Below are 24,738 nucleotides of genomic sequence, written 5' to 3'. Positions count from 1 at the left end.
CGGTTCCTGTAAACTAGCAGCTTGTTCTTGTGACGTTGGCTATCTTCCTTGCCTCCTGCCTTTTTCTTGTATATATTAACACGTGTACTTGTTTATCTTTCTCTGGTGACCGGTTCACCGAATAACAAGTGTTATCGCTCTGCGCAGGACGCGCCTGCATATATCGGACGTTTCTCGAATGTTATCGATGGTTATATCCGCTGTCTGTTGTCACCGAACTTTATGTAATCTGATTGCATGTACGCGCGACGCGAATTTTGTAATACTGTCTGGAAAACATGCTGGCACCAGCGAAGGTTCCAGCGATTACTCTGGAACCTTCGATTACTCATGTATAAACGCCGACGCGCGTGACCCGCTGATCAGATTTTCGATGACCGCCGACTGCGTTCGCCGCTTTCGTTGTTCTTTGAGTGTAGCCTATTTTGTGGGCACAATTACGCCCAACAATAAGCTATTTTCGTCATTCACAGTATTGCCGCTGTTTTCTTCATCGTCACTACTACGTGACAATATGTTTCCGTCCGTCCAATAAAACCACTAGTTGATAGACATCGATCGTGTTGCGTGTCCCAGTTCTCGTTTCTAGCGCGCAGCTCTGTCTGGAGTTGGTCGTGATATCCAATCTGATCTACGGCACATGGTTACTGAAGTCGATCTGCGCGACGATGAGCCGCTCAATTCGGAGGCCATGTATGGCACCGCCCACTACGTGTATCAGCCGGGAGATGGCACTGAGGCGACTTTCATTCGTAGCGTCTGGGAAAGGACAAAGCATGCACCGTATTGTGACCACAGGAAAGAAGGGTGTGTGAGCTAGCTACACGCGTAGTGAAGTGCACGTGAAGGTCGTCCTTCGCGGCCGAAGGTTCCGGTGGGACGACGTTGAGGCATGAATGTTCTGGTGTTCATCGTTCTGCTGGCCTCTGTGGCTCAACGGGGCTCTTGTCAAGGTCAGTGGCCACGATTTCTTTCTCAAGAAGCTCGTGGCGTCCTGTTTCCATGCTGTAGGGCGAACGAAAGCAAAACAGGGTTGTGGAACACACACGGTGATGTCCATATGAAGTATTAACTTGGTATAACTAAATAGAGTACTAGCACATAGGACAGGCCAAACGGAAGAAGCTTGCATAGTTTCAGCATTTCGTCTGTTCCTTACGCTTTCCGCCATCCGCCGGAGCGGCTGCTGTGTCTTGAAAGCGATCTGCGACGTGGAAAAAGTGCAAGTAGTGCCGGTAGATTCGTATGCACTGTACTTTCCGCGTTAATTTAGACTGCACGAAGGTCAATTCGCTCACTGCTGCATCCGCGCCTCCTCACTCCAGCGCTTTGACACCGAGTTTCCGTGGTCATCGAGTGAGATGTGTTCATGTTTACCTGTGTACCTTGCTTGTTAATTTATTTAGTAAGCGAATGTTTACAAGTGTGTTTATACGGCCGATAAATCTAATATCCTTACTTCGTACAGCTATCTACTGATTTGCTGTGGCAATCGATGCTTCACCTTCGGGCGAAACTTGAATTTTTTTTTTCTCGCACTGTTGCGCGAGAGCTTTCAGCGCCTGAAGGTTTAAATGCTGTGGTGCAATTCAGTAGTTTTGCGTAGTCTAGACACTTTCTTTGGTGTCGTTGATACTGGCAGTGTTACAAATAAAGAATAAATAATTAAATAAATAAATAATAATTTAGTTAATGCCATACGTCAAGCGACGCTGCGTTTATATACCATTCTCGCTCTTACCATGCTGATTGTGTTCGAGCCTGAGGAAGAGAGTAGTATATGAACTTGGGATACGGTAGTTTGTGGACAGAGAGTGTCATAGCGCCAATATCCTTGTGGCTGTTTATTTTCTTTAGTTATACGTAGTGGGATTAGGATGGGGCGAGAACGTCTCTGATATCTCCATAAACACTCATTTTAATCTTTAGAATAATTTGATATTTTTTTTATTTTTTGCATAGTTGTGCGCATAACCATGGAAAGGCAAGTTTTTGTTACAAAGTCAGTTTTTACAGTTACTGGCAATATAAACCGCTTCTGAAAACCATGTAGACGCTGTGAAAGCGCCATCGCCTAAAGTAATGCATTTTAACTCCGGCGGCTCAAGGTCACTGCGACCGGATGAATAACCTTGCGAGACATGGCGTAGTAGAGCTTTCGCTCTAAAAATGAAATAAGCGTAATGAACAGAAAGAAATACTGAAAAATTAAATTATTTTTCAAGTTTGTGAACTACTTTTTTGTGAGAGGAACACAGATGGCTTCCTGGTACGTTTCCGTCTGACACAGAAAATAGGGTAGGCCTATCCCGCGTGCGTTGGTCTTGGTGTCGAAACTAAATGCGCCACCAACTGAATACGTGCCCGCATCCACACGAGCTACAGTGCAAGGCTGGAATGCTGCTTGGGGCGGACTTGAGGGAGCATGCGTGCTATATGAGCTGGTCGTATAAGCACCGCCTCGTTTGCCCGATATACGATCGCAGAGTAGACAGCAGTATTTGGTACACTATGCACTTCCCTACGGCACAGACCAAAAACCGTAACGTGTTTCGTGTTTCATGGTGCAAGCACGCCCGACTCGGCATTTACCTTCTATTACACAGGCGACCCGAAATTGAAAACACAGAGCGCAATTCAACTTTCCTAATTGTACGTTTCAACGAATTCGACATCTTGTGCACGTTGAGTATGTCGGCAATGTTGAAGTTGTCCTTGGTTTTCCCGATACCACGGTCTCCAATTCGCGGTTACATGAAAAGTAGCTTCTCGGCGATACTGCACAAGTAGTGACCCCAGAACGGATGTAAACATGCGCCCCTGACAAGTCCTGTCAGCGAAGTCGACGGCAGAAATGGAACTTCTGAGGTACATCTGGACGTTCACGTACGCGCATGGTATGGTTTCATGCGCACTACATGAACAACTTCAGCGCGGGGACGACGACGGAGTGAACCGCGGGGTCAGAACTGCAGGGGACCACTTCGAAGGTTACGTCACTGAGGCGGCGTGTAACCTTGTAGGGGCCAAAATACCGGTGGAGCAACTTTTGCGAAATACCACGGCAACGGATGGGCGTCCAGACCCACACGCAGTCGCCGGTATTGTAATGGACGTCGCGTCGACCCTGGTTGTATCGAAGGGTGTCGGTATGCTGTTGGCTCTGGGTACGATGCCGAGCAAGCTGGCGTGCTGCTTCGGCTTTTTGGGTTAACTCTTCCACGTGTTCGTTGGTCGGGCTATTAACAGCCACAGCCATGCGGCACGTCAAGTGTTGACGTGACGCGGCGCCCGTATACAAGTTCAAACGGCGTAAACTGTGTGGTCTCCTGTACAGCAGTGTTATAGGCGAATGTGACATATGGCAAAATCTCGTCCCACGTCCTGTGCTGCACGTCGATATACATGGAAAGCATATCACCCAGCGTTCTGTTCAGTCGTTCTGTTAATCCATTTGTTTGAGGATGATACGCAGTGCTCTTTCGGTGAGAGCTATGCATCAGTTGGAGAACGTCCTGCATAAGTTCGGCTGTAAATGCCGTACCGCGATCGGTGATGAGAACAGACGGTGCACCGTGTCGTAGGAAGATGTGGCGGACAAAGAACTTGGCCACTTCATATGAGTTTGCTTGTGGAATAGCTTCGGTTTCGGCGTACCGGTTTAAGTAGTTGGTAGCGATGACCATCCATCTGTTGCGCGAAGAGGTCACTGGGAATGGACCAAATAAATCCATTCCTATTCGTTGAAACAGTGCTTGAGGAGGGTCCACAGGGTGTAGAAAGCCGGCCGGTTTAACGGTAGGTTTCTTGCGGCGCTGACAATCGCGCAGGTCTTCACGTACCGTTGCACAGAAGAAAAAAGCCGGGGCCAGTAATACTTGTGTCGTATCCTTGATAATGTCTTAGTAGCAGCCACTAATAATATATCAGCAGTCACTCACTGAAGGGAATATCGACTCTTAAAAGAAGTCACGAAGCACAAACATACTGCGGTGTAAACATTGTAAAATGTTTACACCGCCATGCAACATTGTAAAATGTTTGAAAACTGCGTCGTAATCTCCAAATACCGCGAACAGCTTACACATGAAATCATAGAGGCTGAAATGATACAGCGGCTGGGTGACCTTTTCATCACCAAGCCGTCCATTTCCCTCACCAAAAACGAAATCAAGTATCTGGCTGTGTTGCAAAGGGGTTCATGTATGTCATTATGCAAAAGTTGTTTTTCAGCACTTTTGCTCAGTTCTGGCGGTTTCACAAATATAGATCAGTTGAAGTCAGCGCCTGTGTTCATCCTTCCGTCCTCGTCTTTTGCGCTGTGCACACATGTCGATATTGAATCACCAACTCGCCCATGCTTTCACCTTATCATCTTACGTACAACCACAATCACCAGCACACGTCAGAAATGGTATGGCTATAGTGGAAAAATGCACTAAGGATAAACGCAAACAATCAGTTTGGCAGCGGAGCGAAAAAACATGAAGGTTCAAATTACAGAGATTGACCAACCTGTAAAACAGAGGACCGTTGAAGCTTTCGTGCACGATGCGCTTCACCGCTGCAGCCAAAAGATCGTGAGGACTGCCTTCTGCTGCTCTTCCTTCCGCTTTCCTCGAGTCGTTGAAGCAGTCGCGCACCCAGGATCTCTGCCAAGGGAGCAAGCACTTTGCATTTCCTTGCAGAGGAATCCAACAGCAAATCAAATGCCCAATAAGTGCAATTCAACGCAAATCCGTCGCATGCGACGAAAATCGCAGTCGCAGTGCCGACTCTGATTTTCGGCGGCGACCAACCGGTTGGTCGCAGCGATCGTTTCAGTCCAAATTGCGCCGAGAGCTATTTCGCGGTCTGTTTTGGAAATGGCGTCTCGCTTAACACAATGTTTATATATACGTTTTTGGCTACAAATGTTGGCTCAACAAGCCTCGAACAGTGCAACTAACTGAGTGGAGCCGTGGATTGCGCAAGCGGTAGGTACCATCAGCACCAACCCGCGAACAGGGCACTCGGTTCTGCGATGTCTATGCGTTTGTTGACACGCTACGTTGCTAGTCACGCGACGCTTTTTTTTTTTTTTATGTTGGCTTCGGGTGCTGATAGTACGTACTTTTGCGTGCTTTTCCGTTATTCACACGCGCTGCGAGTTGGTAAAAACTACGAGGTGTCCCTCACGGGAAGACATGACCTTCGGAGGTCGTCCCAATTTTCTGGTTGCACAAGCTACTCGCGATATACGAAAACGCCACAGTTGTGGCGCGGTATGCTTTTACGGACAGAAAAATTTAAAGAATATGTAACTACGGACAAATGCTACGGTCAAATGGTCACGCTATACGCGCGACCACTTAGTTGCAGTCGGTTGGTTTGGGCTTTCATGTGCGTTTTACCTAATTATCTCATTTCAAGGTTCCGTTACTTGCGCTGCGAGACGCGGCTGATTATCAAGCTCGCAAAGCGAACGTGCAAACTATACGTGCAACGTTTTGGCCTGTGCAAAGAAATTGGCCTGTGCAAAGAAAGCACAGGCCAATTCTGCAATGGGACCACGAATAAGCATTCCACTAGCCAGGTATATGGGCTATAGGTGAAACACACGTGGAACCTAGCAGTTACCTCGAGGTAGCAGCTATGGACGCTTTTGCATTCGCAGCTGGCCACTCAACCACTCAAGTGTGTTCAGTGTGTACTTCTACTTAGGCACACTTTTAATTGCCTATATCTCAATTTTATGTGGTCTCCTCAAAATTTGAGAATGTTTGGATTCTGAGGCTTGCCAAAGGTAAATATTTTTATTCCATTCTTGTTCAAGGTGAAAGCTCATACGAAAGCTGAGATATTATCAGTGCCCCTCACTTTCCCTCAGAACATATGTAGTCCGTTATTGACATTCGAGCCGCTTTTAAACAGCAAGAAAAGGAATCAGCTTCCCCTGTTTTCAGCATTGGGTTAACGCAGGCAATTCAGGGACGCATAAAGTTTTGCTAATACAATCGGTTCGGGAATACCAGATTAGATTGTACCTTGACGCTTTCCTTGCACTTTCTTATTTTGGTCAAATAATCTAGTTTGAAATGGCTCCAATTAGCATGCTAATTAGAGCATGCCAATTAGCATGTTCCAATTAGACATTGGTCTAATATAGGTTAAGTACATGACTAGCTTAACAGACTGGGATGCTGGCTTTCATTTCCAGAAACGGAACCGTAGCACCTGCTCCAGTTGCATGTTTTTGGCTATCTGGGGTTTTCAGTCTCACATTTAAGATAATGTGCTGAAGCAGGTAGAAGCACACGCATGCTATTAGTGGATAGTTTCGATAGCTTCTTATTTTACACTTGCCACTATAAATACATAATTACGAATAATATTTACAATATTACATAATAATACAAAATATTAGCGTTCGATTTTGTTATTCAACAAACACACGCATTCCTAACAAGGTATTTAATGTTAGCCGTGGGACTACGCGGCTGCGCTACGTACTGCAGCATATTAACTTAAGCTTCTTGATACAGATTCACGGCACACTAACAGCACGAGAAACAGGACAAGAAAGTATCATATCATTATAGACATGGGCGTAGTCTACTACGTACACAAGTCACTGCAGCTCTTAAAAAAAATGTGGTGTCAGCTTTTACGCCTTTCGAAATAAGAGAGCACTTGTATGAATAATTACAGCACACGCGCTGCGACGGACGAACCAGGCTGGCGCTAAGATTAGAGTTCACAACACAAATTCCATTGCACGTTCAGTAATTACACACAGATCATTTGCGGCTTCCTTCAGGGGCAGACGTGAGCTTTTGGGTTGGTGCTTGCTGCTAAGTTTGGTGCACGAATATTGGTAGGAGCAGGAACCGCTTATGGCGCAATTACGAGCAATATACACACATCCTTTCTTCAGAAGCTGACGTTAAGCATGGGTATCGCGAGGGTCTCTGCGTTGACATGACGACTTCGCTGCAGCTGAATTCCGAATACTGCATATGCGATAACAACAGCTATATGGGCTTGTTGATAGGTTCTCTTGTAATTGGTTGTATCGCAGGAAAAGCGACACGGGCATAAAAGACACACGAGACATCACACAGCGCTGAACGACCAGCTGCGAACAGCTCTTTACGTCCGCCATGTCTCCTCGTATTGAACTTCACAAACCGCTGTTGCGCACTCCACAACAAGTTAAACATTGAAGCGTTTTTAAAACACACAACACGCGTAATATTTTCTCCTATTAAAGACTGGTCAATAATTCTGTAACGCACAGGTGTTTCCATTACATTGGAAAAGTTACACGAGTTTATTTATTTATTCAGTTACCTCACAGGCTCCCGAAGGAGTATTTCGTGAGGGGAGGATACATATGAAATTAGCAAAAAGAAGAAAGGAGTACAAAGAAATTATACATTGTTAGCAGGTAAACATGAAAGAACAAATATCTAACAATATAAATAACGCGATAAATGAAACAAAACGACTGAGTGAAGTAGAAAAAAAGGAGTACCAAGAAATTATAAAAATGGTAGCTGGTGAAGATGAAAGCACAATGCTAACGCAATGCAAAAAAAAAAAAAAACTAACAAAAACTATACAACTTCGCAATTAGTAATTACTGAGGTGCGCAGTAGGGTTACTTGTGATGAATTATGGAAATAGTATACATAAGCGTGCTTTGAAGGAATCAGGGTCAATAATGTCAACTATGTCGTTTGGTAGGTTATTCCAATGCTGAATGGCACGTGGTAACGCGGATGAATTGAAAGCATTAATTCGGCCAAAGATACTCTGGACACTGAGATGATAATGCTGACGCCGAGATGTACACGGTGGACGAGTGAGCGGCAGGGTGGACGGGCGCGTGCTATGGATTATTTTGTGAAACAGACAAAGCAATGCTATGGTTCTTCGCAATTCAAAAGTTGAGAGATAAAGATGACTTAATGCTAGTCACGCTAGAGTCGCGGTGATAATCTGACAATGAAGCGGGCGGCGCGGTTTCGGACTGACTCGAGAGTCGAGATTAGGTAAGCTTGATGAGGTGACCAGATAGGGGCTGCGAATTCCAGTTGAGGCCTTACGAATGTCTGATAGGCGATTTGTCTGGTGATGGCAGGAGCATTGCGCAGGTTACGTTTAAGATAACCGAGCGTACGTGAGGCTTTAGCAGTTATTTTTTCGATGTGCGCAGACCATGACAGGTTAGGTGTAAGGAGAATGCCGAGGTACTTGTATGAGTTGGTGCGAGTAACGGGGTTCTTATGCAGTGAGTAATCGAAAGCGGAAAATGTCTTTTTGCGGGTGAATGTTATTAGTTTGCATTTATCAGTGTTTAGGGTCATTTGCCAAGAAGAGCACCAGTTAGTAATACGGTCAAGATCTTGTTGAAGAGCGACGTGATCGGAGGGTGAGCAGATTTGACGATAGATAACACAATAGTCTGCGAACAAGCGAATGGACGTTATTTCGGATGGCAGGTCGTTAATATAGATCAGAAAAAGTAATGATCCGAGTACGCTGCCTTGTGGTACGCCAGATGTTATATCGCTGATACTGGAAATATAGTTATCGACGACGGTGAAGTGCTTACGGAATGACAAGAAATTTCTTATCCAAGATACTGTTAGGGAATCGATGTTTAAGCATGAAAGTTTAGCTATGAGATGACAATGAGCAACGCGATCGAAAGCCTTAGCGAAATCTATGAAAATGGAATCTGTGTGTGGGCCGGCATCCATGTTAAGGAAAATATCTGTAGTCAATTCGATTAGTTGTGTTTCACATGATAGTCCCTTTCTAAAACCATGTTGATGTTTAAAAAAGAACTTGTTAGTTTCCAAGTGATTTGCTACGTTTGAAAAGATTATGTGTTCTAATAGCTTACCGGGAACGCTTTTTTTTTAAATAAATGTATTTAAGGAGATGTTGGTGCCTATATGTGGCGCCGGCTACTCCTCTTCTCTTACATGATAGTTGTCCTCAGAAAGTTGTCAAAAATCACAAAACTGGACTAATCACTACATGTAAGAACATTCACGTACTAAGTCTTAACTGCAATATAACTGTTCGCGCAACAGAAGAGTTCACTTAAGATAAATACTCACAAAACTGAAGTGTTCACACGCAACACATGAGTTCACAAAGCATAAATGTTCACAAAACGAAGATGTTCACACAGAAGATGTTGGGCACTTGTAAATTAGGTCTCTCTTGAATGCCGCGCTCTAAATACAACAGTCTTTTACAGACACAAATGCTACATGAACACGAAGACACAATAAACATGTAATCCAGTGTGCCTGTTAACAATAACAATGCCAGCAATAACTGATATCTGACTTAATAATTTTGTGTTATTTTTGAGTCCTCCAAAAATTGTACTAAGGTGCGTGCAGCAATGTTTTGTAGTTTTTCTGTCGGCCATGGACCCAAACTTTTTCCTATGGATAGTGGTCGTCTATCCAAGCCATGTAGTTTTTCTGAAAGTTTCTTACGGGGAGCATCATGTTTTTTACAGTGTATAAGGTTTTCTGTCTTCTTCAGCCTCTCCAAATGAGCATGTAGCACTATTAGTTTTTCTTATCCTATACAGGAAGCTTTTAGTATAGGCAGTGCCTAGCCGAAGCCTATGTACTGTTGTTTCAACCGATCGGTTAATTTTAAACGGAATATTGAATTCTATTCCAGGGTCAATATTATATAATTGAGAGTTCTGCGCATCATTTATGAACCAAGTTTCCTTGAACAATTTACCGCATAGTTTGTTAAATAAACAACGCGAATCACTCATTGCTAGAGGAACAAGTGATAATTCATTATTTTGATGAGCTGCACGTGCCATGTGATCAGCCATTACATCTCCTATGATTTCAGTGACTTGGAATTCACTGGAAACTTATGTCGTGTTGTAGATCTTTCGCTATGGCGTATGTCTTCTGTATTTCGTATGCCAATGTTCTGTTTGTTTTTGTTAAGTTGATTTCATTTAAGCTCAGCATTGAGGCTTGCGAATCACTCAGAACTACCCAGCGAAGAGGTCCTGAATGCTGACATATGTAACGTAAAGCAGAAAGTATTGCGTAAAGTTCTGCCGTTGTGCACGTTGTAAATTGGCAAAGCTTATAAGCTCTTTTCTCTCGGTATGCAGGTGTATAAAACGCTGATGTAGAGCTTTGTTTCCAGCATGATTCATCAGTGTATATGTGGATGCGATCGACGTAGTTAGTGTAAAGATGTGATAAAGTTAATTGATTTATCGCAACTACGGGCATATCACATTTACGGCCTACTCCAGGAACTGAAGTGACTATTTCTGGAATTGCAAGTCGCCATGGGGGGTGAGTTGCGCATGCAGGCCAGTATTCGTAAGCAGGTAGTAAGTTTTTCCACCGCCGTATTTCATCATGTATGCGTGCAGCGGTTCTACCTTGAAGGTCTTGGCATAGTGGATGATTAGCGGGTTGTGTTGCCAAACGAAAAAAGTGACAAGTTTCCGTAAATCTTAGTGCATGAAAAGTTGGTTGGCGGGACTCGGCAATTACCAAAGCACTGGCAGATGCACGGGGAACGCCAAGACTATATGCGAAGGCTTCTGGCCATTAATCTTTGAATCGTTTCCTCTAGATTACGGGATATTCCATGTAGTACAGGGGCAGAGTATGCTATTCTTTGTCTAATGATCGCTGAGTGAATGCGTAATAAAGAAGAGGTTGAACTACCCCATCTCACTCCAACAAATCGACGAAGAATGTTGATTAGGGAGTTGACTTTCTCCTCTAATGCTTTTATTTGGGGAGCCCATGATAGCTGTCTGTCCATAATAATACCCAAGAACTTGTGTTGTCGCACAAGTTGCAAACGCTGAGAGTCTAGCACGAGCTGAAATCTTATGAGGCATTTCCTTGTAAAAGGAAGTACAGCAGTTTTCTCAAGTGAAATAATCATACCTCTACTTTTCAAAAAATCATTAATCACTGTTAGGCCAGCTTGTAACTTTTGCTGAACGGATTGAGTACTCGTGTCAGATGCCCATATGCACAAGTCATCTGCATATAGTGAATAATTCAAGGTAGCAGGCAAGATATGGGTTAATTCAGCCATTACGCAGTTAAATAAAAATGGACTGACTACACTACCTTGTGGAACGCCTTGATTCACTTTATGCTCTGTGCTTTTGCCATCAGCAGTTTCAATATAGATTTTGCTGTCTCTTAAGAATTCCGCAATCCATCTCAGTGTTCGGCCAACTATGCCCAACTGAATTAAACCATGCAGTACGTGAATGTGGCTGGCTGTGTCAAATGCACGTTTTATATCTAGAAACACTGCAATGGTGATTATTCCACAGCTCCTCTCATGATCTACGTATGTAACAAGATCTAAAATAGCATCCATCGTACACCGGCGCCTGTGGAAGCCTGCCATATTTTCGGGCAGTGCGTTGGTGCATTCTGTCCACCACTGAAGCCTAGCATCAATCATCTTTTCCATAAGTTTACAAACGCAACTTGTCAGGCTTACAGGGAGGAAATAATCTAACGATAAAGGAGTTTTACCCGGTTTTAGTATCGGAACCACTCACGCAATTTTCCAAGAAGGAGAAAGACGTTCCGATATCCACGCATCATTCAGTAATTTTAACAAAGTACCAGCTCAGCAACGCCAGTAGTTCTTATATTGATAGGGGTCATGTATGGATATTCGAGTTCGATGGGTGTCGGTATTTTCGAATGGTCTTCCTTTGTTAATACGGCCGTGAAGTAATTGTTAAAGATAGATTCTGAAAGCTCTCGTGCAATCGGCAAGCCAGAACTATCAAGCAGTTCTGAAATGTCGGAATCTTTGACGGGAGAGATCCTTTTCCAAAGTTTTTTGGGGTTGTTCTGAAGCAGTGATTGCAGATCGCAAGAGAAATACTTTTGCTTAGCTTGACGCAGGGCATTGCAGTAGGCTGCATCACAAGACTTATGTTTGCTCCAAGATTCAGGTGTGTCCACACGTTTGGCAGTCCTGTAGAGACGCTTCTTTTTATTTTTAGAGTACGAAGAGCTTTACCGAACCATGGTTTCGATGAGTTCACGTGAAATGAAACCTTTGGTATATCGCATGTGCTAATTCTATTAACTTTGTACAGGAACCAATTCTCGTTCACTGGCCGCTCCGAAAAAGTTACCAAGAATGACGACGTGAAGCGTTCCAGACCATTGTTAATAGCGCTGACGTTTGCTCTTTTGTAATCAAATACTTGTTTAGTTTTCAGGTGACGTGAGCATGAAGGTGTATGAACTCTGAATTGTGATAACCGATGGTCACTGAACCCATCCGCAAACGTGATAGTGTTTACCCTCTCGGGCGCGGACGATAGAACAAGATCTAAAATGTTATTTATACGAGTTGGTTGGTCGGTTAATTGCGCAAGTGAAAAATCAAGTGTTAGTTGAACAAACTCACAAGATGCACGTGATTGGCCTCGCAAGTTCTGCCAGTCAATGTCTGGAAAGTTAGTCACCAAGAAGAAACATGTCAGCTTTGTTATATTTGGATCGATTAGCGGTAATGTTATCGTGTAATTCGGAAATGAAATTGTAGGAGCTATCGGGTGGTCTGTAGCATATACCATAAATTGCATTCGATTGGGGAAATGATACGCAGACCCACAGAATTTCTAGACTCGAGGGCATCGGCACAAGAAATGACGTGATATGTTTTTTTTTTTTGGCGAGCAATACCCCATCACCTCTTCTGCCGTCCCTATCTCTGCGATAGATAATGTAATCGTTATAATCGGGTAGAACTTCACCATCCGTAATTTCAGAGCTGAGCCAAGTTTCCGTAAGTGCCAATACGTCGCATTCACAATCATCTAAATATGACGAAATTTCGTTGCGTTTAGGAAGAATGCTACGAATGTTAGTTAATGATATGGATAGGTGCGAGGGCACGATAGGCTCATGTGGTGAATTGGGTTTTTTCTTAGATGCACGTGTTCCCAGGCTAGGTCTTTGCTATCAGGGTAGGGGAACTTCAGTGGCGGATGCTGCATCGTATGTGTACACATTGTTATCGATTCTTAGTTTATCGAGGGTTAGCTTAAATTGTGCGTTTATGGTTCTTGCGAATTCAATGAGTTTGCGTCGAGCGATACGGGTTTGCAAAGAAAAGTCCTCACGAACAGCAAAATTAGTGTTCTTGAACTTGTAGCATTTTTCTATTACGCGCTGCTTATACTTGAAAAATGGGAACATGACAATGGACCGGTCTATTCTTCTCTCCGTTGTATTGGCCAAGGCGATGCGCGCGGTCTATTTGAGCAGGATCGATAGTCATACCAAGGTGTTGGTTGCATATGTCAATCACTTTTGATTCTGATGATGACCATGATTCGCTTTTGTCATCTGTGATTCCAAAGAAAAGCAAGCTGCAGCGGCTGAAGTCTATTTTCTGTGTCTTCACAGCGCGATTCTATGGTCTTTAGCTGTGTGGAAATGCCGTTAGCTATGGTCAGTGATTCAGGCGATGTATTGATCACGGAACTTTTCATTGACACAATATCGACATCTACAGCACGGAGCCTACTCAACAACTGGTTTAGCTCGACATCAACTGACGCCTGCCAATTATTTAGTGCTCGCAGGTCATTTCGAATCTCGTCCTGGCCGGATTCAATACGTTGCAAAGTTGCGAGAACGTTATCCAGCACATCCGGCCCGGGGTTTGATTCGATATCACCGGATAGAAGTAGGCGCAACCGACATATGCATAAAGAATACAAGTTTTTCCAACACTTCAGTAACAGCAGTAGCTCACTGGGGCACGAAACCGCAACAAGACAGCGGTTGCTACTTTTCAGACATGAACAACGATTCAAGTAACCAACCTGAAACGTGAGCACAGGTGAGCACTCCATGTCCGAAACGGTGTCGTGCCCCGGCGCAGCGGATGCGGATGGTCGCTAAAATGCGGCGCAGCCAATGTCGTCAGTCGAACCAGTTGATGATCTCGGTTGCCAACCGAGGAAGTGAGTACATCCAAGGCCTGCAGTTGCGTCCAATTCGTGAAACGGTCCGGTGGCTGCTTCCACATAAACGGGTCTGTTGCGCACAGGGCCGCAGGCATAGCCAGAAGGGGCACCTGAAACGTGAGCACAGGTGAGCACTCCATGTCGGAAACGGTGTCGTGCCCCGCAACAAAATTTTGTTTGTTATGCCACAAAATTTGGCTGCAAGCAACCATGGGCGTCGCACCAGCCGCATCGTTGAAATCGCAATCGTGTGAAATGAGCCCTCTAAAATCGCATTACGAAGCGTGCGACTACACCAATTTTAGTCGCTCTAGTCGCAGCATGTGAAACAGCCTTGAGCCGCGATGAGCTCTGCTGATCCCGGATCCACAGAAGTCGCTCTTCCGTCCGCAGTTTACCTCGAAGTGCGAAGGTTCCCAGGTCCATTTATCACAGATCGGGAGGACTGCCTTTTATTGCGATAGCAATTATATGGACACTCCAAGCGGATTTCTGCTGCCGTCGCCGTGAGGTTCCGTATAAAGTCTAAGGGCGATAAAATCGTCGCCACGCGCCGTATGCTGTAGTGAAAGCGCGCGAGGGACGTGCGCTTTCGCGAAGAGCGAACGCAAGGCGGAGAGCAAACGCGACATCTACCGTCGTGCGAAAGGCCGTGGGGGATGGGAGGGAGGGAGGGAGGGAGGGGAGGGCAGGCGATGTTTAGCTGCGGCACCAAACACGTATCTTGCAAACGGGCGCAAGGGGAACTGGAATCTCGCAGGCGAAAGGAGGAAAGCGGGAAGGCAGCGCGGGAGGGAGGGGGCGGGCTTCTGCTCTGCGATCAACTACGTACTTTTATTGCAGAATGGTGGCTTGCTGGGCTAGTTGGTTCATTGCAACTTATGTAACAGCGCAAATTTCCAAGCAAGGGACGGCGATAGGAACAGTGAAGAGAGCACTGACTTCCAAGTGATCATTCTACTGACGATGCTAGGCATATATGTATGGACACATACGAAGCGCAAGCAGGAAAGGAAAAGCAAGGATATAAGGAAAGAAAAAACAGTTTAGCTGCGGCACCAAACCGACTGAACACAAGACGTTTTGTAGCCGTCTTGGACCAGCCAAAATGAACTAGAACGTCTACAACTATTCAAGACGGCGAGCAAACGTCCTTCTAGCTACGACTTGAGGACGTATTGCGAATTACGCGTACAAGGCGTCTTGTTAAGCTGTTTCAAGCTATCATCTTGCTAGGACGGCTAGAAAACGTTTTGTAAAAACGTCTCGAAGATATCTGTGCGGATCCTTATCCAGATATATGTATAAAATATACATTTCGGTTCTTTCCGCTGCTTTATACGGTTAGATATCTAGCACCCATACTGGCCACACAGTCTGTACTTAAAAAACATGTAAATGCGCTGCCTTTCCTTTGGTTTGTCATTTTACCATCCTGTAAGGTGTACATTTCCATTAGCTGCACATGTGTCGTAGCGCTGTATGTCCAGTCGTAGCGTCTATACGTATTTCATGAAGAAAAAAATATGAAGCAAACGTAAAAACATTGTTCTAGATTGAAGTAAGTATACATACAAGACCTAAGGCCTTTAACCCCGTTAATTGAGGAAACAGAAAAAGTCAAAAATAAATCCAAGGGTTGTACGTGCCTAAGCTATGAAGCAGACCGTAGGTGGAGACTCCGGATTAATTTTGACCACTTGGGATCTCTAAGACACACATCAATCTAAGTAAACGATCGTTGTTGCGTTTCGCTCCTATCGTACCCGCGATCTCGAGCTCAGCAGCGCGATGCTATAGCCACTTAGCTACCATGGCGGGTAACAGAAAAACGCGTGCCTACGCTGAGCAGCTGCGCAAATTTAGTGTGAGCGTTAGTTTAAGATAGATGAATAGGTGAATCCAATTATATATGTTTGTGGCAGAAGATCGCGCGCAGTAACTCGGGTTTCTGCCTGTGCGGTTTTCTGCAGGTTATCACAATCGGCGTTTTTCGCACGGTGCTAGTTCAACCTCCACGCCAGCGCGTTATTTGCCAGTTTTTGCAATTCTGCAGATTTAGCTGCATCACAATTCCGCTGTCAGCTGTTCAATAAGTTAGTAAAAAGCTATAGTATCGCAAGTTCATCAATTCCTTATAACGCTTTTCACCGCCGTGCACTCATAAGCTGTGAGACTGAATCGTTCATTTTATCGCTCTTTCAAATTAAATACCTATACACGCCCACAAGCTATAGCTAAAATTGGCGCTATAAATAATGATGGACACTTTGAGGGGAGAGCACCATATTATGCATTTCATCTAGACGTGTTCGTTTTGCCCAATTATTTACAAGCACAGCACGGCGATTTTAGAAGTGGACCGCATATTATACTAAGCGTTTCCAGAAATTTTAATACTTCAATGGTTATTTGCGACGTATTTGAAATGTTTTGAATGACCTTGCTTTTTATATTTATTGGAATAGTTTTCACAATAGAAGAGCGAACTTAACAAACTCGTAAGACTGCACCAAGAGAGAGAGAGAGATAATTTATTTGAAGGAAGGCAGAGAGGTCGGCCTGAGCTAGCATGCTCTATCTAGCCTGCTGCTCTGCACAGGGGGAGGGGGGAACGGGAACATAAAGGCTGGATGAGGGGTGATGATGACATAGAAGAAGGATGTACAACGGTAAAGGCAAGTTCAGCATCCTCATGGCTATCAACAAAGTCCAAAAAGGTCCTTCAAAAGTGTCAAGACCGATATTGCAGTTACTAGGACTGAGCACGGTTGGTCAGCAGCTCAGTACAGCCATATACAGCTGATGCATGGCGGGGAGGGGGGGGGGGGTATTATGCAAGCGTCTACCTAGGTTGGAGCGCTTAAAGCGGGCAAATTTGCTTTAGCCATAAGTTTGCAGTCCACGTGCACTTATCACAACGTTTACAAGGGCTTTGCAAAAAAATATCACATTCGATAATTAGCGGCATATTTTAGAGCCGCGTCTACTGAATTTATTTTGTCTGCTTTGGACGTGTTCTTAGGTGCAGTTTACAAAATTGTGATATCATTTAGTATTGCTATGTCGCAGAGTTGTAAACTTGATACTTTGCAATTTTCGAGACTCTTTCGAAAGACAGCACCGACTCTAAATCAACATCTGCTAATGCAGAGCAGGTGGCATCAGCAGGTGGTTCCCTCGAGCGACTGTTTCTCAATGCAACTTACCAGGCCCCCCAAATCCGAGAAACGTAACACAGCGACCACGACCAAGTTTCTGCAACCAGATTCTGCAATCAGCCACTTCAGTGTAGCTTGCGCAAAAACCCAGGCTATTGAGCAAGAAGAGCAATCCTGAGCGAGACCAGGGATTAAATATGGGAATGAGAACGCTTGCATTCAAGAAACCCACTCCGCTCTGCAAGCAGTGAGGGCCAATAACATTAAGAAAAGTGAAATGCTACATAGCACACGGTGCAAAGGTTAATGCAAAACACATGCCGATGCCGCATCTACTATTTAAGGAGAGGAATTTAACATGCAACATACAGTAGAGAATACTGCTACATAGATATTATGGTAATAGACAATGACTGGCATTAAGTATGAGCAAAGAATCGGTTCACCTTTATGTTTGGGTAAGGAAGAAGAATATCTAGCAAGAATGGGGAATGAAAAGCTTCCATTCATAGAAAAAATTTATACTTGGCACAAATTGAATTTGACAAGGCCAGGAAGCTGATTAAGGAAGGGCAAACTGATGGAACTCTTTTGACCAGCGTCGTCCATGCTTGTTCATAGGTTGCAGGCGCACCTGAACAATTTCTTTTGTTGAGGTACCAGGATGACTCCGCCAATATCCGTGCTGGTGGAATGATGACTGAGGCTCTTTTCAGTCTAGATACAGTCCTACGTAGACTTGGTATCTCATCCAAACACTTCTGGATCCGCTTCTTTGTTCGTGGTGTAAAAGCCTTGCGAGTTCGGTTCCAGCCCCTTCCTGTTGGTGTAGATATATGAGGGCTCCTGTGATGAGGGCCAACATGTGCTTGGTGCAGACTCTGTTGGGGCAGAACAGTAACACATGAGATACAGCAGAGATTAGCCAAACTCGTGTAGTGCTTTCTATGTTTGAACCAATTATGCTGCACTGTAAATATGAACAAACATTCATATAATCTGCTACGAACAAATGACAATGTATCTCAAGACTAGCAAGCCAATACAGCGTATATCAAGCATATTTATTTCTGAACCCGGTATTGTTTAACTTGTAGTAGCAGCAAAAGGCCACACGATGGCCTTGTAGCAGGCAGTAGCTTATCTTTAATGTGTGTGGTGTGTTGCTTTACACTGGTGCCGTCTTCTTTACTGGATGTCAGGAACAGAAATTTTGACTGCATCAGAAATTGAAAAACGCAATTTGCCAATATGAAATGCAAAAAGCTGTGACGTACATATATATTGTAATTGTTTGTGACTGCAGAACACATGCAAATATACACTGTTTGTTCTAGGGTGCTTCATCAGCATGTTAATTAAATATTGGTACTGTCCATAAAATTTATGTCTGCCTAACTACAATGCGTGTGAACACCTTAAGTATTATTAGGATCACAAATGAGGACATTTTTGCGCCCATTTATACACTGCTGGTTCCACAAGCAAAGGCATGAAAGACATAAAGCTATTAGAACTGATGCATTCTTTTTCTACATGAACGTGATGCACCGCTTCACTACTGCGAAATAAATGCCCTAAGGTAAACCAAGCTGAACAGCAAGGACATCGGAACCAACAAGTACAAAATATGGGTGAATTATCATGCGTGCAACTATTTAATACATTCAATTCAGTACTTTCACTTCAATTTTCCAAAGGGTTATTCAGTTTTGTGGGCGAAATAAGTTTTCGGCGGACTTGAAAAAAAAAAAACAGAGCTGTCTTAAACAGTGTGTTCGGTTCAAGGCAGTGGTCGGTTCGGCAGTGTGTTCGGTTCGGCAAGGCAGTGGTCTTAAACAGTGTGTTTAAGACACACTGCCTTGCCCAGTGTGTCTTAAACTTCTTTTTGCTTGTGTCGCACCTATACCTGTTGATCTGTTGGTTTGCGGTGACGTTGAAGCTAATCCTGGTCCTCTTACGGAAAAGGAAATGCTATCTGAGCTACTCGCTGGCCAAAAAACAATGAAAGCAGCTATTGAAGACGTGCAGGCCAATCAGAAAGATTTAGTAGAAAAATTTGGCACGCTGGCAGAACGAGTGGATGCGATTGAGCGTCACATGAATAAATTTTCTTCATTGCCTAAACAAGTGAAAGAAATTGAGGATTCTATGACTCAAATGCAACAAAAATTAGCATCCCTTGAAGACAAACTTGATGACTTTGAAAATCGGAGCCGTAGAAATAACTTAATCATTTACGGCCTAAAAGAACCCCCTAGGGAAACGCCTCAGATGCTCCAAGATAACATCAATGAAATCCTCGAAAATAAATTAGGTATAAGGGCAATTACTGTTGAAAGATGCCACAGGCTTGGCCGCATAGTTGAAAACAAAGACAGACCAGTTATTCTAAAGTTTATTGATTATCGTGAGAAGATGTCTGTTTTGAAGGTTACGCACAAGTTAAAGGGCTCTGTATTGTCCTTTTCTGAGGATTTTTCATACAAGGTTCGTGAGGCACGCAGAAATCTGTGGAAAAGTTCCGAAAACGAGAGAGAGAACGGTGCTAAAGTAAAGCTTCTCTATAATCGACTGAGTGTAGATGGGAACTTGTTTATTTGGGATGAAGCAAAAAATGCACGTGTTAAGGTAAAGAAGAATGCAAAATGACGGAACAAGTGCAGCTTTCAGTCGCTGAAAATACTAAATATAAACTGTAGAAGTGTTATTAACAAAACCGCAGAATTAGAAGAAACCCTCCTGGCCTATAGTCCCCATATTGCTATCCTAACCGAAACATGGTTGCACGATAACATACTTGATAGTGAATTTGTTCCACGGGGCTACCGTGTGTATCGGAATGACCGTTGGGAGTAGAGGTGGTGGAGTGGCGATCCTGTTTAAACAGTCATTGCAAATTACAAAAATGCATGACATACGTAATTTCGAAGGCATATTTTGCAAAGCGTATTACGGAAAGACCAGGTATGTCATTGGAGCTATTTATCGCCCACCCAATTCCTCCATGGATGTTCTGGATGAATTAAACAACTACCTTGTCGCGCATGTGAAGCCTGAGGATCGGATAATTCTAGCTGGAGATTTTAATTTACCACATGTTAATTGGCCATCTTTCTCTTTGCAACAACCTAACTATAAAATTGGTGAAAAAATGATTTATATAGCGTTTTTGTTTGACTTAATGCAAATCGTTGATGAATTCACTCGAATACAGGCAAACTCTTGTTCAATTCTAGATCTGTTTTTCATTAGTGGCTCAATCTCTGCTCAAGCTAGCTGCTCTGTTCTCCCTGGAATATCTGATCATCAGGCAGTGATACTTACGCTTTCTGATGTTGTTTTAAAGAAAAATTGCAAGAGGGTCTCGTTCCCAAACTTTTCACGAGCAGATGACACTTCGATATTGGACTTACTGTCGTTTGAATTTGATTCTTTTTCAAGTTGCACTACTGATATTCATTATTTGTGGAAGCGTTTCAAGGACATTATAAATGAGTGTATTGATAGATTTGTTCCACGCATTGTAAAAAAATCGAAAGGAAAGAATCCCTGGATTTCTCGGGAAACATTGCAGTTGCGAAGACGGCTCAAACGTTTAAAAAATCAAAGACGGTACTCTAAAGACGTAAGTATCCTCCAGCAAAGAATTTCTGAACTTGCTTCTCAAGTGAAAGCAAATGTATTGTCTGACAGGGAACGCTATTACGGCCAACAACTTCCGAGTCTCATGTCTTCGTCTCCCGAGAGGTTCTGGAGTTTAATTTCGCCTAATACTGTGACCACTGACGTTTTTGAAATTGACGGTGTAGAAACTAGTGATTCCTCTGTCATTTCTAATGCTTTCAATGAACATTTTAAATCTGTTTTTATAAGGGATAACGGAGTCCTGGAAACATTTGATGTGTCAAGCCCACCCCTATCGGATGTTGTCATAAGTGAAGAGGGAGTTTTGAATTTGCTTTTGAAACTTGATGTTAAAAAATCTTCAGGTCCTGATGGAGTACCGAATGAGTTCTTAAAACGCTATGCACAATGGGTTTCAAAGTACCTAACAATTCTCTTTTCTAAATCTCTCAAAGATGGTCAAGTTCCGGATGACTGGGTAACTTCTAAAGTGAAGCCCCTACATAAGAGTGGAAATCCCCATTGTGTTGCTAACTATCGGCCGATCTCATTAATTTCAACTTCCTGTAAACTACTTGAGCATATAATACATAAGCATATTTCAGAATTCCTAGATAAGCACAATATTTTGTCAGGTTCACAACATGGATTCAGGAAAGGATTTTCTACTTGTACCCAGCTGGTAACTACAGTTCATGATTTCGCACTATCTATAAATTCCGGAAAACAGGTAGATGCAATTTTTATGGATTTTGCTAAAGCTTTCGATACGGTCTCTCACAATAAATTACTCTTCAAATTGGATTTAATTCTTAAAAATACCCAGCTTCTAAATTGGATTTCCAGTTATCTTTCGAATCGAAAACAGTACGTCTTTTTCAATGATCATTGTTCTCGTACAGTACCGGTTGACTCGGGTGTCCCCCAAGGCTCCGTGCTGGGGCCCCTTCTCTTTTTGTTGTTTATAAATGATATATCACATGACATACCTGTAAAAGTCAAATTATATGCGGATGACTGCATCCTATACTCAGAAGTAGAAAACCATAAAGACCAGATTCATTTAAATGAAGCATTTCAAAAGGTCATTCGTTGGTGCAATAAATGGCAGATGTCAGTTAATTTTAAAAAGACTGTTCTCATGAAAATTTCTCACAAACGTAACCCTCTTCATTTTGCATATTCAGCCAATAATGTTTTTTTGCAGGAGGTACAACACTATAAGTACCTTGGTCTTTGGATTTCGAATGACCTTAACTGGACGAGACATATTAACACTGTAATAAGCTCGTGCAATTACAAACTATTTTATCTTAGACGAGCTCTCAAGCTCTCCACTCCCGCCGTTCGCCTTATTGCATTTAAGGCAATTGTTCAACCTTCTTTAGATTATGCATCCATAATTTGGTACCCTCACACTAAAAAAAATATCAGCGAAATGGAAAAAATTCAAAAGAGAGCTGTTAGATTTATTTATAACAGTTTTGGCCGTTCTTCAATAACATGTTTATTAGCAAAAGCCAACCTCCCAACACCTACACAAAGAAATAAAGTATTGAGATTGAAATTTTTCTTTCAGTTAGTTAAAGGTTATTTTAAGTTAGACTTATCACATATACTTCATTTCTCCACAGGATATGCCACAAGGCAGAGGCATGCCTTTACAATAACCCCATTCTCCACCCGTAATAACACATTCAAGTATTCGTTTTTCCCTAGGACAATTACAGAATGGAATAATCTTAGTAACGAAGTTGTTTCACAGTCATCCTTGAACCTTTTTGCTGCACTGCTCCAGTAGTGAGTGTCTGAATTCTATTACATGTGCTCCTGCTGTTTATTTCAATCACTGTAGCGATTCTCCACTCGTGATCAGCTTGAATGTAGCACTGATTTCATTATATGCCCTTATGCCTGTTTATTGCAAACTGTTGTCTTGTCTGAAAGCATGTACTCGCCTTACTTGTTTTATATTTATTTGTTTTGCCAATTTGTACATTTAGCAAATGTATACCCACCCTGCTAAAACCCTATGTTAGGGTTGCAGTATTCATAAATAAATAAAATAAATAAAATAAAAAATATTTATTGACCAGGCTACTCAGTCGCCTATAGCCACGGCTACAACGAGATAAAAATGTGACGCGCATTCCGATATCACTCTCTCTTTCGTGATTGTGTGTATTGTGAGCGGAGGAAGCGGGCGGAAAGGGTGGAAAACGTTTAATTGGCAGAATTACAAACTGCGTTCACGTTGTTTGAGGCTGAAAAACCCCGGCTCCCCGCTCTTCTCCGGAAAACGTACAACGGCTCTCAGGGTTGCTTGACCTGGTTTCCGAATAAAGCTATGTTTAGAGCTAAAGCTCACATCCCACCCCACATAGAAGTCCAAGTCCACTTGGAAAAGAAAAGCTACTCTTGCATTGACAGGTCATAGTCTTGTAGATGGGTGGGCAGTCTGGGCTGTCTCACCGGGCACTGATCGTTCAGCGGCAAAGCAGATGCAGTTTCTGCACTACGTGACGCCGGGCAAGAAGTCTTCAAAGGTGGACGCAAACACGAGGATGTCCTCCAAGTAGACCCTGATGCCCGACCTTATAGGAGGTTGAAGGTCTTGCAGGACGAGCTACATGGCACGTTGAAATGTTGAAGGAGCATTCCCGAGTTCAAAGGGCATACGTGTCCACATGTATGTCCCACTGTGTGTGATGAAGGCGGTTTTCTCCTGGTCTTCCTCTTTCACTATGATTTGCCAATATGCACAGCACAAATCCAAGACCGCGAACAGGGAGCTGCCAGCAAGGTCATCAAAAATGTCGTCAGCCCGGGGAAGTGGCTGCAGGACATTCACTGCCATATGGTTCAGAGGTATATAATTCACGCACAGCCTCTTTTGTCGTTTTGCGTCGCTACCACTGCTGGGAAGCCCCATGGGCCATAGGATGGTCGGATGATGTCACTCTCAAGCAGAGTCGCTGTCTGACGCTCGAGAAATTGTCTGTCACTGGCTGTGTAACGGTACGGCTGTCGACCGTAGGGCTTGGCGTCAGACACCAGCTTGATCTCGTGTTCGATGCCTTCATAGAGACCGATGTCTTCGGGGCTTGTGCTGAAAAGACCAGCATGACGTTGTAGAATGCGCTTCACGGCTGCTTGTTTTTCGTGATTGAGCTGAGGTCCGAGGCAGATGTCATTCAGGGGGTCGTCAGGGACGTTAGCAAGTGGGTCTGAAGGCAACGGGCTGGATGAGGTTGTCTGGAGTGGGCTTGTGGGGCATGTTTCCAGTTGAACTAGGGCCGCCTTGTTGAGCTGGCTCCACAAGGGTTCATTCTCGTCTTGCTCGTACTCGAATTGAAGTGGCTCTGCCGTGGGCTGGGAGGGATGAAAATGTGACAATGCAGATGTTGTCAAAATTACTGCATTTGACATTCTTGGCAATAGTTCCTCTTTGCACTGCACGACAACGTTGGTAGATGGCTGGCAGATCACAGGCAGCTTCGGAGGTTTGAAGTGGAGTTCAGCTTGAGCTGCATAAAACCAATCCTCTCCTAGAATGAGAGGAAGAGCGTTCCGTTCAAGAATGGCTGCTTCGACAACTGCGGATAGAGGTCCAATAGTGATCCTCAAAAAGACAGATCCTTCCGACATGACGGAGCTTCCGCCGACAAGCAAATGTGGCTTGGTCCACGGTTTGATGTTGAGGTTTGATGCTAAGCTTGCTGCAAGAATGGTGACGTTTGAACCACTGTCTGGGAAAGCACTGATCTCTCCCAGTCATTTGACTTGAGCAGTAGCGACGGCACATCTGAACTTGGATCCATACAGGGTGTCATCGACACGGCCAACACAGGCTGTTGGTGCTTTGGGGACTGTCGTCTTGTTGTCACCCGAAGGTTGCTTTGGTGTAGTACATTTACTTGC

At 43.8% G+C, this 24,738-nt stretch overlaps 1 protein-coding gene across 1 annotated transcript in view; it reads left to right on the top strand.

The window, feature by feature from the left end:
* The first annotated feature begins 766 nt into the window (after window positions 1-766).
* Window positions 767-24,738, top strand: part of LOC125947268 (uncharacterized) — a 101,085-nt gene continuing 77,113 nt past the window's right edge. The window contains exon 1 of the mRNA XM_049671683.1: window positions 767-953. Within this exon, the coding sequence (XP_049527640.1) occupies window positions 893-953 (61 nt within the window). The 5' untranslated portion in view covers window positions 767-892. The remainder of the gene's footprint in view (window positions 954-24,738) is intronic.

Source organism: Dermacentor silvarum, chromosome 7, assembly GCF_013339745.2.
Source record: "Dermacentor silvarum isolate Dsil-2018 chromosome 7, BIME_Dsil_1.4, whole genome shotgun sequence".
In the NCBI taxonomy this organism is placed as follows: Eukaryota; Metazoa; Arthropoda; class Arachnida; order Ixodida; family Ixodidae; genus Dermacentor; species Dermacentor silvarum.
Note: the sequence above shows the minus strand (reverse complement) of the source record. Positions and strands in the feature narration are given on the sequence as shown.